Raw genomic sequence first — 15,405 nt, 5'->3', positions numbered from 1 at the left:
GCACATGCGTGGCTTTGAAAGGGGCCTCTCAGAAGCTGGGGCTCCAGAGGAGTTCACTCCCCAAACCTTTGTTGAGCAGCTATTGTATGCCACGCTTTGTGCTAGAGGACAGGACTAGTGCCACCCCTGCCCCCAGGCACCGACAGGGTAGCCGAGGGAAGACACATGAGCTGCTTTTTAATTTTTTTTAGAATTAATAGAGACGGGGTCTGACTGTGTCACTGTGTTGCCCAGGCTAGTTTTGAACTCCTGGCCTCGAGCAGTCCTCCTACCTCGGCCTTCTAAAATGCTGGGATTATAGGTGTGAGCCACCACGCTCAGCCATGAATTGCTTTTAAAACCTTAAATGAGGGGCCAGGTGTGGCATAGTTGTCTTTCCGTTTGCCTGAGTGACGCCGGTCTTCTCCAGGACATCCGGCCATAGATCTGCCCACGGAGGAGGACTTTGAGGCCCTGGTTTCTGCTGCCATTAAGGCTGATAACACCTGTGGCTTTGCCAAGTGCACAGCCAGCGTCACGACCCTGGGCCAGTTCTGCCAGCTCTGCAGCCGCCGCTACTGCCTCAGCCACCACCTGCCCGAGGTATGTCGGCCTCCCCTCCTGGGATCAGACAGTGGGGAGGGGTGGTGGGTTCCGTCTCCAGGAAACAGACCCTGGGCAGACTTGTTCCAGTCGGAACGGTTAGCTCGTTGCGAGCTCCAGATACCTTAAGAAACAGAAATCAGACACTGACTCATCATCTGTTCTGAGCACATCAGGGCGTAAGCAAACAGAATGCCTTATTTTCTGAGCCGTGGCCACGCTAGTGGGAATTCTGGGCAGAGGGAGTTTTGTCCCAGTGTCCTTGGGTTCTGTCAGTGGCCTAATCTGGTCTGTTTGGCATAGGGGAGGTGGGTGGCAGAGCCTCCAGCCCATCGTCTGAGCTGGCTGTGGCCTGACTGCTGTGTCATTCATTCCTTGAGCCGGGGTCGATGAGAACCCCCTGGGCCAGGTGTGGGCGCCTGTGGGAAGCTGAGGTCTGAACCAGCCTCGTCTCTTCCCTGGAGGATGCTGGGCCTGGAGGGGGATCTGAGTAAGAGACCAGCATACGGTACCAGGTGTTGAGTGCTCCGAGGAAGAAAACCCAGGGCCAAGGTGGCAGCAGGGACACCCACCCAGATGCAGCAGTCAGGGTGGGCTTCCTGGAGGAAGTAACACTGGGGCTGAGACCTGTGGGACAGAAGGTGGGAGCTGGGCTAGGGAGGACAGGGCCAATGGCGGGTGGGCAGGCAGGCTATCCACCCTTAGAACATGCATGAAGCCCTGAGCCCAGTCAGGGAGCTGGGAGTAGAGTGTGAGCAGGATGGCTAGAGTCGAGGCTGGGCATGGCCTGGCGAGCTGCCTGGAGGAGTCAGGCCTGATCTGAAGGCAGTGGGGCACCCTCTAGGGTGTCAGCAGGGCTGTGATGTCAGCGGTCTTGGCTGCAGTGTGGATTAGGTAGGCGGAGGCTGGGAGGCAGTGGGAAGTGGCTGCAGGGACTGTGGTCAGTCAGGGTGGTGCCATTTCCTGTGTGCACACTCGGGGGCTCCCGCCACACCAGGGTGCAGACCACCCCGCCGTCCTCCCGCCAGGCAGTCTACAGGGTGAAGGACTGACATGGCGGGAGGAGTGGCCTTCTCTGTTGGGGCGCCTGTGGCCCCCCAGCTCTTTGATGGGCAGAGCTACAGGGTCTGCCTCCTTGCTCCTGTGAGCCCAGCAGTGATTCTTGTGTCCTCCCCAGATCCATGGCTGCGGTGAGAGGGCTCGCGCCCATGCCCGGCAGAGAATCAGCCGGGAAGGGGTCCTCTATGCCGGCAGCGGGACCAAAGACAGATCCCTGGACCCAGCCAAGAGGGCCCAGCTGCAGAGGAGGCTGGATAAGAAGCTGAGCGAGCTCAGCAACCAGAGGACCAGCCGGAGGAAGGAGAGGGGGACGTGACCGGCCGCATCCTCGCACGCCCCGTGGAGCTCTCTCCATGCCAGCCCAGGGCGCCACCAGACCATGCACAGCCTCCACCAGGGTGACAGAGGAGCGGAGGGGCCTGTGGGGGAAGGTTGGGTTTTTGGACCCCAGGGATGAGCTTTTCTGATGTCACAATGTGGAGGAAAGCACCTGGGGGACAACAGTGCTGGTGCAGGTGGGGCTCGGGAAATGCACGTCCCTTCCCCTCACTCCCCACCAAAACCCACATCCCAGCCTCTGGATCCTGGGGAAGGTTCCAGTCCCTGGAGAATATCCAGGGCCTCAAACTATTGAAGTCACTCCTCCAATGTCTGGGACTTGCCAGCTCAGCCCATTAGGATGAGGGTGCTGAGAGGCAACAGGAAACAAGACTCTGCGAATGGTGCTTAGGCGGGGAGCGGGGAGTGGCGTTTGGCTTGAACGTTCCCATGCGGCCAGATGCTGGGGCCACGTTCCTTCTGTCTGCTGTTCGCTGGTGACTGCAGTGTTTCCCCTCCCCCTCACCACAGGTCTCCTGTGAGTCTGGGGGGTACCTCTTTTTGGCCTGTGCACCTCTTTCTGGCTTACAAAGGCGCCTGGCCTGTGCCAGCCCCTCCTTGCTGCGCCTCGCCGTGGGGACCAGGTGAGCCGGCTGTCCCATGTGGCTGTCCTGGGAAAGCTGCCCCACAGCCTCAGCATCATCAGCACTTACCGATCCAGAGCCTCCCGGCCTTCTCTGGTGCCCTGTACCAACTCTTCTATTTAAGAGAACCTCAGATGATGTACCTGAGCCTCAGGGTTTTGTTTCAGAGGGATATAAATTATTTAAAAATTAAATGAAAACGTTGCACACTGCCCCAGTGTGTCTGCTGCGGGTCTAAGGGGCGCGCCCTTTGCCTGTTCTGCTCAGCTGCTGTGCCCTCCCCGCCGTGTCTCTCAAGCCCCCTCTCCCTCTGACCTCCCTGCGGCAGACTCTCCCAGTGCAGGCTCCTCTCTCCTTAAATCCCATTCATGTCCTTTTATGTCCCCGATGGTTCTGAGTAAGGTTGAGCTTCCCTGACCTGCACCTAGGGTGGCTGTCCCCCAGAGGCCACTTACGCAGCGCGTTCGGCTAGTGTGTCCTCCGGCCAGGCCTGCACGCTTTGACTGCCCTGTTCTTGCTGGTCCTGGGCCACTCTCCCCTCCTACCCGGGCTGACGCCCCACCCTGGGCCACTAGGGCCCCTCCTCCTCCCCCTGTCCTGGACGCCTTCCTTGTCTGTTCCCGTCAAGTGGCTTTTGGACTGAATTGTTTGGGAAGGGGACCAGGACTCTACTGCATTTTGTGTCAAGTGTGGCAGAGTTAATCCGGTTGCTTCCATAAGCACTGAGCACCGTGCACAGAAGGCTGCAGTTCTCATGCTCCTTGAGGACCTGTGGCTGTAGGAGGCGTTTGTGTAATGATGCTCATGGGGGATGAGGGCACCATTGGAAGCGTCTCCTGGTTGACACAGCACACAGGGACAGGTGTTCTTCCTGCAGGGGCGGGGGTGGGGGTGCCTGCTTAAGCTCCCTAACTTCCCAGAAGCCAAACAGCTGATAAGAATCCTGCCCCGGGGTTGACACGGATGCTGAAAGATGTTGGCTCTTGTGTGGGAGACAGCCGACAGCCACACTCCCTACCTCCTGGGTAGCCTGTCTGCAGGAGAGGAGGCCAAAGAGAAACAGACCCAAAAATGGGGGTGGGAGAGTGACCTGATGACACTGTTTGAGCACCTGGATGTAGCCATGCCTGACCTCCACCCCATTCTTCCTGGTGTCCTGAGCTAGTAAATCCCCTTTTTTAGCTGAAGAAATCTGCCTTGGGTTTTTGTCACTTGCTGCCAAAGAATCTTTGCTGACCCAGTCATGCCCACATCTGTTTATCTTATCGGGCATACCCCTCCCAGCATGGAGTCAGTACGGAATTAGTGTCGCCCCACTCATTAGAGAAGGCACGATTGGAATCCAAGCCCTGTACCTTTATCCAGGTGTTCTTCTGTGGGCCGTCCCACCAGGAGGAGCTTGAAGTAGAGGAAGGCAGCCAGCGCCAGCGGCGGGCAGGCCGGGTGGAGGGTGGAAGCTTCTGGAATCGGAGGGGCCTGAGTGAACGCCAGCCAGCACCACCATCCACTGAGGTGTGGCCTCAGCAGGTCACCTGTCCTCTCTGAGCCTGTTTGTCATCTGTGAAGCGGGACGGGAACAGTTGCTGCCGCGCCAGCTACGCCAAGTGGAAGAAATGAAGTGCAGCATCGTGTCCTTGCGGGACCTGGCTCCGGGTTCGTCGTCTCCCTGGCTGTGCCCCCCAGCCTCCTGCATGGAGCCTTCTCCCCTTCACCGCTGACCACCGCGCCCCTTGGTGATGCACTGGTAAAATGACAGAACCCAAGGTTGCATTTCTCATCCCAGAGAGGCCTTGTTAGGAGAATGTTTGTAGCTGGTTGTTGGAAAAGTACCCTCCAGTTTGGCCTGGATAGGGTAACCCAAAAAAAGGAAAAAAATATCCCAAGCCAAACGTCTCCCTGGCCAGCCGGAGTGTGGTCTTGCTGACAGTAGCTGCAGGCTGTAGCCCAGCCCGGCCGGAACCGTCCAGAGTAGAGGACTCCCTTCCAAGGAGAACTGCCCACCTCCACCTGTGCGGCTCCCCTGAGACAGCCCTGCCATGTGCTCCTTTCTGGGGGTGCCGGGCAGGGCAGTGGGCACAGGCGGGAGCGCCTGCCAGCCCTGGGCTTCGCTCCTGAGTTTACTTGGGATGTGCTGCATGCCTTGGGGCCTCAGTTTCCTCCTCTGTAACGTGGGGAAGTAACAAGACCTGTCTCAGGGTAGCTGTGAAGATGAAATGATCAAACACACAAGGCCTTGAGCACGGCACCTGGCGCCTGATAAATGTGCTGCCCTCCTCCTCTGGCAAAGCAGCAGTGGAGAGGAACGAGACGGCACGTGCCGCTCATAGAAGGGGTTCAGCAAATGGCCTTTCCTACCAGAGACAGAGGCGAGAGTGCCCAGGTCCCAAGGGCCCACCGGTCAGCTGCTGGTGGAAGTCGCGGGTCCCCCAGTGTGGGTCTGCCTGGCTTCCTTGCACCCAGCACAGCTCTCCCCCGCCCTGTGCCGAGCAGGCCAAGGGCGGGCCTAGGGCAGGCCTGCTCTGTTTACCTTGGTTTGTTTGGAGCTGCCCAGAGGGATCCCAGAGTGGGCTGATGGGCACCACGCTGCTTTGGGAGGTTTTAGGCCCACGTTATAGCCCTGGCACTTAAAAGGAATTGTGGTCACTGCTGGGAGCATAGCAAAAGCTGCAGCCTTATTTGGTCTGGAAACTTCTTTGCTTTCAGGAAAAGCGGAGTGGGGAAGCAGCCTCTCGTGTGGGTGGGCAGATTGGGGCCAGTTCTTCATTACCCCGGGATATGAATTACTTTGCTGCCTCGCTTGGCTCTGGTTTTGGCTTCTGGCCTTCTCCACTGAAGCTGCAGCTCACGATCTCCCCTGGCCCGGAGCTGCCGATGAGCTGTTCTGTTGTGCAGCTTTATTGAGGTGTAATTGTCATGCCATAGAATGCACTCGTAAGTATACGATTCAGATTCGATGATGTTAGTAAACATGGGGCTGGGCCACCCACCCCCACCCGTCCCTACTGCTGGGTGCTGGTCTGCAGTTAATCTCTGCTCCTGCCCTCAGCCCCAGGCAGTCACCAGTCAGCTTTCTGTCCCTATAAATTTGCCTTTTCTGGAAACTTCATATTAATATAGACTGTCCCCAACTCCCCGTGGTTTTGACGTAACGATTTTTTGACTTTATAATGGTGCAAAGGCTTGTATGCATTCAGTAGAAACCACCATTCTTTGTTCACGTTCAGTACAGTATTCAGTAAATGACATGAGAAATTCAACACTTTATATTATCAAATAGATTCTGTGTTAGATGAGTGTGCTCAGTAAGCATTCTGAGCATATGTAGGGTAGGCTAGGCTAAGCTACGATGCTCAGGAGGTCAGGTGTATTGAAAGCATTTTCAATCTGCAGTGTTTTCAATTCTCCATGGATTTGTGGGGAACGTATTCCCATCATAAGTCGAGGAACATCCGTATCCAGCCCCGTCCATCTGCGTTCTTTTACTTCACCTGATATTTTTGAGGTTCACTCATGTGGTGATGTGTATCAGTGTTTCATTTCTTTTTATTGTCAAACAATGTCCCATTGTATGGATACACCCATTTAGTGTATCCACTCATCTGTCGGATAGTCAGATGGCTTCCACTTTTTGGCTGTTTTGACCCATGAGGCTGCTATGAATATTCATCGTTCAAGTCCTTCTGTGAAAACATGCATTTTCATTTTTCTTGGGTAGATTCTTAGAAGTGGAATTGTTGGGTCATAAGTTAGTTTATTTATTTAAGAAACTACCAAGCTTTTCCAGAGAGGTTATACCATTTTACATTCCTACCAGCTATGTATGCAGGTTCTAGTTTCTCTGTTCTTGCCAACATTTGGTATTGTCTGATTATTATTACTATTACTGCCGTGTTAATGGGTATATACTGTGGTCTCATTGTAGTTTTAATTTGCATTTTCTTAAAGACTAAGGATGCTGAGCACCCTTTTCATGTGCTTATGGGACATTTAGATATCTCCTTTGGTAAATTTTTCTTTTTTTTTTTTTGAGACAGGTCTTAATTTTTGTAGCTCAGGCTGGAGTGCAGTGGCACAAACAGGGCTCACTACAATCTCGACCTCCTGGGCTCGAGGGATCTCCAGGCTCAAGGGATCCTCCAACCTCAGCCTCCCCAAGTAACTGGGACTACAGGCGCGTGCCACCACACCTGGCTATTTTTTTTTTTTTGTAAAGATGGGGTTTCGCCATGTTGCCCAGGCTGATCTCAAACTCCTGGGCTCAAGTGATTTGCCCACTTTGGCCTCCCAAAGTGCTGGGATTACAGGTGTGAGCCACCACACCTGGCCTCTTTTATTATTATTATTTTCATAGAGAGAGGGTCTTGCTTTTTTGCCTGGGTTGGTCTTGAACTCCTGGGCTTAAGCCGTCCTCCTGCCTCAGCCTCCCAAAATACTGGGATTATAGATGTGAGTTACTGTGCCTGGCTCTTTGGTGAAATTTCTATTCAAATCTTTTGCTCATTTTTAAGATAAATTGAAGTGTCCTATTATTGAGATATAAGATATCTTTAGGCCGGGCGCGGTGGCTCATGCCTGTAATCCCAGCACTTTGGGAGGCCAAGGCAGGCGGATCACGAGGTCAAGAGATCAAGACCATCTTGGCCAACATGGTGAAAGCCCATCTCTACTAAATATACAAAAATTAGCGGGGCGTGGTGGTGTGCACCTGTAATCCCAGCTACTCAGGAGGCTGAGGCAGGAGAATCGCTTGAACCTGGGAGGCAGAGGTTGTAGTGAGCCAAGATCACACCACTACACTCCAGCCTGGGCGACAGAGGGAGACCCTGTCTCAAAAAAAAACAAAACAAAAAAAACAAAAAAAACTTTAGCCTGGATAGAAGTCTTTTATCAGATGTATGATATGCAAATATTATCTCCCAGTCTTTGGATTCTGTTTTCATTTCCTTAATATTGTCTTTGGAAGTGCAAAAGTTTTAATTTTTTAAAGTCCAGTTTATCGATTTTTTTTCTTTTATGGCTGTGCTTTCGGTGTCATGTCTAACATCTCTTTACCTAAATTAAGATCACAGAGGTTTTTCCTATGTTTTCTTTTAGACATTGTACAGATTTAGTTCTTCTGTTCAGGTCTGTGATCTGTCTTGAGTTCATTTTCGTGTATGGTATTGGTATAAGGCAAGGGCCTAATGTTGGTTGGTTTGTTTGGTTGGTTGTTGCATGCGGATCTCCATTTGTCCCAGCAATTGTTGAAATACTCCTGTTTCTTCATGGAATTGCCTTGGCATCGTGTTAAATATTGTTTGAGCATAAATGGAGGCGTTCATTTCTGGGTTCTCAGTTCTGTGCCATTCATCTGTCCATCCTTATGCCAATACCACAGGCTCCTCCCGTCCCCATCATGAGGGCGGCCTTCTGGTCATGGCAACATTGCAAGTTTACACTTAGAGGCACGGCCCCCCAACCCGTCTCTGACTCAGCGAAAATGGAAAGAGTTTCGAAAACATATAGCCACATTCAAGATAAATACCCCCGTATTCCAGACCACAGAGAGAAACAGGGCTGGCCGGGTGCGATGGTTCACGTCTGTAATCCCAGCACTTTGGGAGGCCGAGACGGGCGGATCATCTGAGGTCAGGAATTTGAGACCAGCCTGGCCCAACATGGTGAAACCCCGTCTCTACTAAAAATACAAAATTAGCTGGGTGTGGTGGCACATGCCTGTAATCCCAGCTACTCAGGAGGCTGAGGCAGGAGAATTGCTTGAACCCGGGAGGCGGATGTTGCAGTGAGCCCAGATCGTGCCACTGCACTCCAACCTGGGCGACAGAGCAAGACTCTGTCTCAAAAAAACAAAAACAAAAACAAACAAACAAAAAAAGAAAAAGAAACAGAGCTGGCTGAGGAGGGGACGCTGTGGACCTGCTAGGGTCCTCGTCTGGTCAGGAGCAGGGGTGGCCTGGAGCCTTTTTTCCTGTGGGCAAAAGGAACAAAAACGTCCAGTTACGAAGTGGGATCTGAGCCAGGCTCTCACTATGAAACTAGATGGTAAGGCAGGGCTTTCTGATTCATCAGAGGGGGAAAAAAAAAAGCTGTTCCAGTTACGATGGCTGCATAACACATCTGCCCAAAACAGCCATTTATCATATTCATGGGTTCTGTGGCTCAAGAATTTGGACAGACCACAGTGAACACGGAGATTCGAGAGGCCGGTGCTTGTCTCAAGGTGGCACCGACCCTGAGGTGAAATTTGGCCCTGGGGCTGCGGTAGGGTCAGGCCGACCTTGTCCCCTGCTGAGACCCCATGTTTGCTTAGCTCCCCAGCACCCACCCTGAGAGTCGCCCAGTGAGTCGCATGCCCCCGGCTCAGGCTGTCTTCTGGGCACCGAACTTGAGCGTCAGTCCCCAGCCTCGCAGCCCTAGGTGCCAGTCATGTGCTGATTATCTCCAGCTTTGATCCCTCCCCACACTCCAAATACCACTCACATTCTCCCTGGGATGTTTAGTAGGCAGGTGAGTGCAGTGCCTCCAGAATCCAGTGCCTGGTCTGCCCCAGGGAGTGGACTGAATGCTTTCCTCCCCAAAGGTAAGTCCATATCCTAATCCCTGAACCTGCGAATGTGACCTTATCTGGGAAAAGAGTCTTCGCAGATGTAATTAAGTAAAGGTTCTTGAGAGATCATCCTGGGTTACCTGGATGGGCCCTAAATCCAATGACAGATGTCTTTCTAAGAGACACGTGAGAAGAACAGGAGGCTGCCTGCAAACACAGGCAGAGGCTGGCGTGGTGCAGGCACAGGCCAAGGAGCGCGGAGCCCCCAGAAGCTGGAAGTGGCAGGACAGGGCCGCCCCTCGAGATTTTATCTTGAAGAGAGAGAATCAGTTTCTGGGTTTGTTGTTGTTGTTGTTGCTGTTGCTGTTTTTTGAGATGGAGTTTCGCTCTTGTTGCCCAGGCTGGAGTGCGGTGGTGCAATCTGGGCTCACTGCAACCTCTGCCTCCCGGGTTCAAGCGATTCTCCTGCCTCAGCCTCCCGAGTAGCTGGAATTACACCTGGAATTACAGGTGCCCGCCACTACGCCCAGCTAATTTTTTTATATTTTTAGTAGAGACGGGTTTTCATCATGTTGGCCAGGCTAGTTTCTAACTCCCTGACCTCAAGTGATCCACCCGCCTCGGCCTCCCAAACTGCTAGGATTACAGGTGTGAGCCACCGCACCTGGCCGTCGCTGCTTTTGAGTCAGGGTCTCAGTGTGTGGCCCAGGCTGGAGTGCACTGGTGTGATTATAGCTCACTGAAGCTTCAGCCTCCTGGGTTCAAGTGATCCTCCTGTCTCAGCCTTCCAAAGGGCTGGGATTACAGGCATGCGCCACTGCCTCTGGCCTTCTTACATCTTTTCTCCTGTTTTCTATCTCTCCATCTCTTTCTTTTTTAAACAATGAGTGTTCCTCAGCCTTATTTTCCAACCATTTTATTTTTGTTTAGGTTTTAAAAATTCACACCATTTTCCTTTCAGCATCCAAGAGCCCTTCCCTCGTGTCCCTTTTTGCAGCGCTCTCCCTGCGGGGCTGCGTATTCTCTTTTCTCTCTGCGGGTGTGGGTTTGTATTGTTTGCTGCTTTCTTTTTCCTGCAGCGTTTTGATTCCAAACGGCTTCCGTCTGCCTTTCGCATCATGGCTTTCTGCAGATTCTGGTAGTTGTCCCCTACTATCAGCCAGGGACTGACTCTCCAAGACCGTGTGGAGGGCTCGCTGACCGTGGGCTTCGCTGAGGCATCAGCTGCCCAGCCGTTGAGCCAGGGACCAGAAGTCTTTCCCCCGGGATGTGCCAGGTTGCAATCACAGTCTCTGTTTATACACCCGCTTAATCGCCCTCCACTCAGTACGGGGTCCCCCTGCCCAGCTCTGCCTTGGGACCCTCAAGCAGACTCATTCTGTTTTACCCACTGCAGAGCCTAGTCGAGTATTTGGTTTTTTCTCAGAGTAGAGGAGGAGGCTTCTCTGAGTAGCAGATGGGATTAGAAGATCTAATTGCTGCTGCTTTTATAAAAATTATAAAATATCTATAACATGAAATTTAACATTTTAACCATTGTGTAACCAAGCGTACAACTCAGTGGCATCCCTTACATTCCCAGCATTGTGCAACCATCACCACCATCTGTCTCCAGAACTTTCTCCTCTTCCCACATGGAAACTCCGTCCCCATCAAATACCAGCCCCCCAGCCCGGCCCCCAGCCCCTGGAATCTCTATTCGTTTTCTGTCTCCATGACTGACTGCTTCTTTTAAAGACTTTCATCCACCCGCCTTATTTTAGCTCCTTCCCACCCCACTTCTTGGGCTCCCAAGGCCCCCGGTGCCTGAGCCTTTAGGTGATTCTGTGGCATCAGTTTATTTAGTGGCCTTATGTAGATGTGTGTGTTCAATCCGCCGACTTTACATGGGTGTTTCTCTAGATCAGGGGGCCCCAGGGGTACCGGTCCATGACCTGTTAGGAACTGGGCCACACAGCAGGAGGCGAGTGGTGGGTGAGCCAGTGAAGCTTCATTTGTATTTACAGCCACTCCTCACTGCCCGCATCACCGCCCGAGCTCCGCCTCCTGTCAGATCAGCGGCAGCGTTAGATTCTCACAGGAGCGTGAACCCTATTGTGAACTGCGCATGTGAGGGATCTAGGCTGCACACTCCTTTATGAGACTCTGATGCCTGATGATCTGTCACCGTCTGCCATCACCCTAAGATGGGACCATCTAGTTGCAGGGAAACAAGCCTAGGGCTCTCACTGATTCTACATCATGGTGAATTGTAGAATTATTTTATTATATATTACAATGTCACAATAATGGAAATAAAGTGTGCAATAAATGTCATGCGCTTGGGTCATCCTGAAATCATTCCCCCTGCCACCCCACGGCCTGGTCCATGGAGAAATTGTCTTCCACGAAACTGGTCCCTGATGCCAAAAAGGCTGGAGACTGTTGCTCTATAATATTTAAGTTATCTTTTGCAGAGACTTTGTTTTTTGAGACAGGGTCTCGCTCTCTTGGCCAGGCTGGAGTGCAGTGGCGCAGTCACAGTTCATTGTAGCCTCGACCTCCTGGGCTCCAGAGATCCTCCCACCTCAGCTTCCTGAGTAGCTGGGACTACAGATACATGCCACCATGCCCAGCTAATTTTTTTAAAAAATTTTTAGTAGAGATAGGGTCTTGCTTTGTTGCCCAGGCTGGTCTGCTGGGCTAAGTGATTTTCTCGCCTCAGGCTCCCAAAGTGTTGGGGTTACAGGCGTGAGTCACTACGCCTGGCCCTTTGCAGATATTTTGTAAACAACCAGTAGAATCATGTTATAATCACATTATATTACATAATCATTTAATGTTAGTGCTTAATGACAAAAGTTGGATATGAAAGTATATAATCAGCATGCTCAAACTTACACAAAACACACATATATGCATAGAAAAGATGGAGCCGGGTGTGGTGGCACGCACCTGTAGTCCCAGCTACTCAGGAAGCCAAGGCGGGAGGATCGCTTGAGCCCAGGAGTCCCAGGCCAGCCTGGGCAACAGTGAGACTGCGGCTCTAAAATTAAAAAAAGAAAAAGAAAAGATACGAAGGCGTATGGCCATTGTAAACACCTCTGATCTTTGGGATTTGGTGTGATTCTTGGTCTCTTGTTTGTACTTAAAAAAAAAAAAGTTTCTCCAATGATGAATGTTGGTTCTATAATCAGAACAGGACAATTCCTGCTGGTTTTCCAGTTAGGCAGCCGATGGGGTCACAGCTGCTCCCATTTTTCAGCAAGTGCCAAGGAAAGGCCAGATTTCCAGTGGGTCTGGGGTCCTCCACGTTCTTTCTCCATCCCAGGCCTGTGTGGTCTCGGTGGCTGTGGGCTGGGGTGCGCCAGAGGTGCGCAGTGAGGAGAGGGAAATTGGCCCAGTTTGTGTCTTAGAAAAATCCTTCTGGTGGCTGCCTTGAGGAGGTGTCTGAGGTGTAAAACCTGCCAGCAGCTATAGTCTGGAGAGGTCAAGGTCAGGTGGGGTACAGAGAGGCGCATCTGCTGACTATGCATGGGCTCAGTCATCAGAATTTGCAGACTGGCCTCCTGCAGGGGTGAGGGGCTGGGAAGATCCCCGCGTTTCTGGCTTGGGGGACAAGTGACTTAATGGCTCAGGAAGCACTGTCCAAATGTTCTTAATAATAATAATTGTACTTATTTCTTGTTTAACGCACATATGCTACCCAGAAGTCCCACACTCCTGGAAATGCATGTGTATGCAGAATTCCGGGTTTTTTAGTGATGTCAGGCTGATTGGCATCTGCCAGACAGTTCTACTGAGCCCTGGGGCCCCTCGCCGTGAGTAGAAGCAGGGAAGGCTGCGGCCCCCCCGGGGTAGGAGCTCTTTGTCCTCATTGTAGCAGCGGTGGATGTAGCTCTCGGCCTAGCCCTTTTCAAGTCAGCCGGATAGGGTCCGAGCTCCTCCTGTCACTTGGGTCAGCTGGACAGGGGCCGAGCTTCTCCTCTCACAGGCCCGCTCTGTCTCATGACAGGTGTCAGTACCTGCTTGTCTGCTGGGAGAACTGTGTGATTCTCTGACAGAGGTCATGACACCTTGGTACATTCTGCACCTTGGTTGCTGGGGGAGACATCTGACATCAGCCCGGCCAGGAGAACCCAGCTGTGGTTCCAGGTGTGGTGTGTGGCTCCAGGGGATGGGTTTTGGGGGTCTCAGCCAGTCACGGCAAGCCTGTCCCCTTGACCTGTGCCTATTCTAGGTGGACCTGGGAGCCTGATTCCAGGGGGACCTGGGAACCTGGTTCTGTTTAATGAACAGAGGAGAGGAGGACAGAGGAGAGAGGCCCCCACAGGCTGGGGGCCTCTGGGAAAAATCTGATTTACATTTTCTTTCTTTTTTAAGGCAGGGTCTCGCTCTGTTGCCCAGGCTGGAGTACAGTGGTGCAATCACGGCTCACTGCAGCTTCAAACTTCCGGGCTCAAGTGATCTTCCTACCTCATCCTCCCCTGTAGCTGAGACTACAGGCATACGCCACCAACATCTAGCTAATTTTTGTATTTTTTGTAGAAATGGGGTTTCACCATGTTGCCCAGGCTGCTCAAACTCCTGGGCTGAAGCAATTCACCTGCCTTGGCCTCCCGAAGTGCTGGGATTACAGGTGTGAGCCACCGTGCCGGCTCTGTTTTTAAGGTTTCACTCTGTCACCCAGGCTGGAGTGCGGTGGCACAATCACAGCTGACTGCATGCAGCCTCCGCCTCTTGGCTTGAAGTGATCCTCCCACCTCACCCTCCTGAGTAGCTGGGACTGCAGGCATGCGCCACCCAGCTAAAAAATACGCCCGGCTAATTTTTGTATTTGTTGTAGAGATGGGGTTTCGCTGTGTTGCCCAGGCCGGTCTCAAACTCCTGAGCTCAAGCAACCCACCTGCCTTGGTCTCCCAAAGTGCTGGGATTACAGGCATGAGCCACCACGCCTGGCCTGATTTACTTTATCTCAGTGGATTTGCCACTTCTGGACATTTCCTGTCACAGAGTTGTACAACATGCAGCCTTTTGTGACTGGCTTCCTTCACTGAGCGTGTCTTTCGGCTTCATTGGTGCTGCAGCGTGTCAGCTCACCATTTCTTTCTTTCTTTTTTTTTTTTTTTTTTTGATGGAGTCTCGGTCTATCGCCCAGGCTGGAGTGCAGTGGTGTGACCTCAGCTCACTGCAACCTCTGCCTCCCAGGTTCAAGCGATTCTTCTGCCTCAGCCTCCCAAGTAGCTAGGACTACAGGTGTGCACCACCACGCCCAGCTAATTGTTTTGTATTTTTAGTAGAGACGGGGTTTCACCATGTTGGCCGGGCTGCTCTTGAACTCCTGAACTCTGGTGATCCGCCCACCTCGGCCTCCCAAAGTGCTGGGATCACAGGCATGAGCCACTGCGCCCGGCCTCACCATTTCTTTTTAAAACAGAATAACATTCCGCTGTGTGGGCACACCACGTTTTGCTGATCCATTCATCAGGATGGGCATTTTGATTTTTCCACTTTCTGGCTATTGTGAATAATGCTGTCATGAACATTTGTGTTCAAGTTTTAATGTGGACATCTTTTTCCTTCTCCTGGTTACTTACTTAGGAGTGCAAATGTGGGGTTTCATGGTAGTCTGTCCTCTGGATGTCTTGAAAAGCCAGCAGTGGTTTAGGCCTTTGCAGCCAGCCTCTGAACCAGACTCTTTATAACTGTCTCCTTTGGCCCTCACTCTCCCCCTGGGAGGGAGGTATGGATGTTCTGTCTGTTTTTTCAGGTGAGGAAACAGAGGTGCAGGGCAGCGGGGAGACTTGCCGGCCCTCACTGCAACCTCCACCTCCTGGGTTCAAGTGATTCTCCTGTCTCAGCCTCCTGAATAGTTGGGATTATAGGCATAAGCCACCATTCCTGGCTAATTTTTGTATTTTTAGTAGAGACGAGGTTTCACCATGTTGGCCAGGCTGGTCTTGAACCCTGACCTCAGGTGATCTGCCTGCCTCGGCCTCCCAAAGTGCTGGGATTATAGGCATGAGCCACCATGCCTGGCTAATTTCTGTATTTTTAGTAGAGACGGGGTTTCACCATGTTGGCCAGGCTGGTCTTGAACCCTGACCTCAGGTGATCTGCCTGCCTCGGCCTCCCAAAGTGTTGGGATTATAGGCATGAGCCACCACGCCTGGCTAATTTCTGTATTTTTAGTAGAGACGGGGTTTCACCATGTTGCCAGGCTGGTCTCGAACCCTGACTTCAGGTGATCTGCCCGCCTCAGCCTACCAAAGTGCT

The 15,405-nt window shown here is 52.3% G+C and overlaps 1 protein-coding gene across 1 annotated transcript in view; it reads left to right on the top strand.

Annotated features, from left to right (window-relative positions):
* The window catches only part of IGHMBP2 (immunoglobulin mu DNA binding protein 2), a 36,678-nt gene extending 33,863 nt beyond the window's left edge, over positions 1–2,815 (top strand). The window contains exons 14-15 of the mRNA XM_054438579.2: positions 410–582; positions 1,760–2,815. Coding sequence (XP_054294554.2) covers positions 410–582; positions 1,760–1,957 — 371 coding nt within the window. The 3' untranslated portion in view covers positions 1,958–2,815. The remainder of the gene's footprint in view (positions 1–409; positions 583–1,759) is intronic.
* Positions 2,816–15,405: the final 12,590 nt, after the last annotated feature.

This window comes from Pongo pygmaeus, chromosome 9 (assembly GCF_028885625.2).
Source record: "Pongo pygmaeus isolate AG05252 chromosome 9, NHGRI_mPonPyg2-v2.0_pri, whole genome shotgun sequence".
In the NCBI taxonomy this organism is placed as follows: Eukaryota; Metazoa; Chordata; class Mammalia; order Primates; family Hominidae; genus Pongo; species Pongo pygmaeus.
The sequence above is the reverse complement of the archived record's forward strand: the minus strand, read 5'-3'. Positions and strand labels throughout refer to the sequence as shown.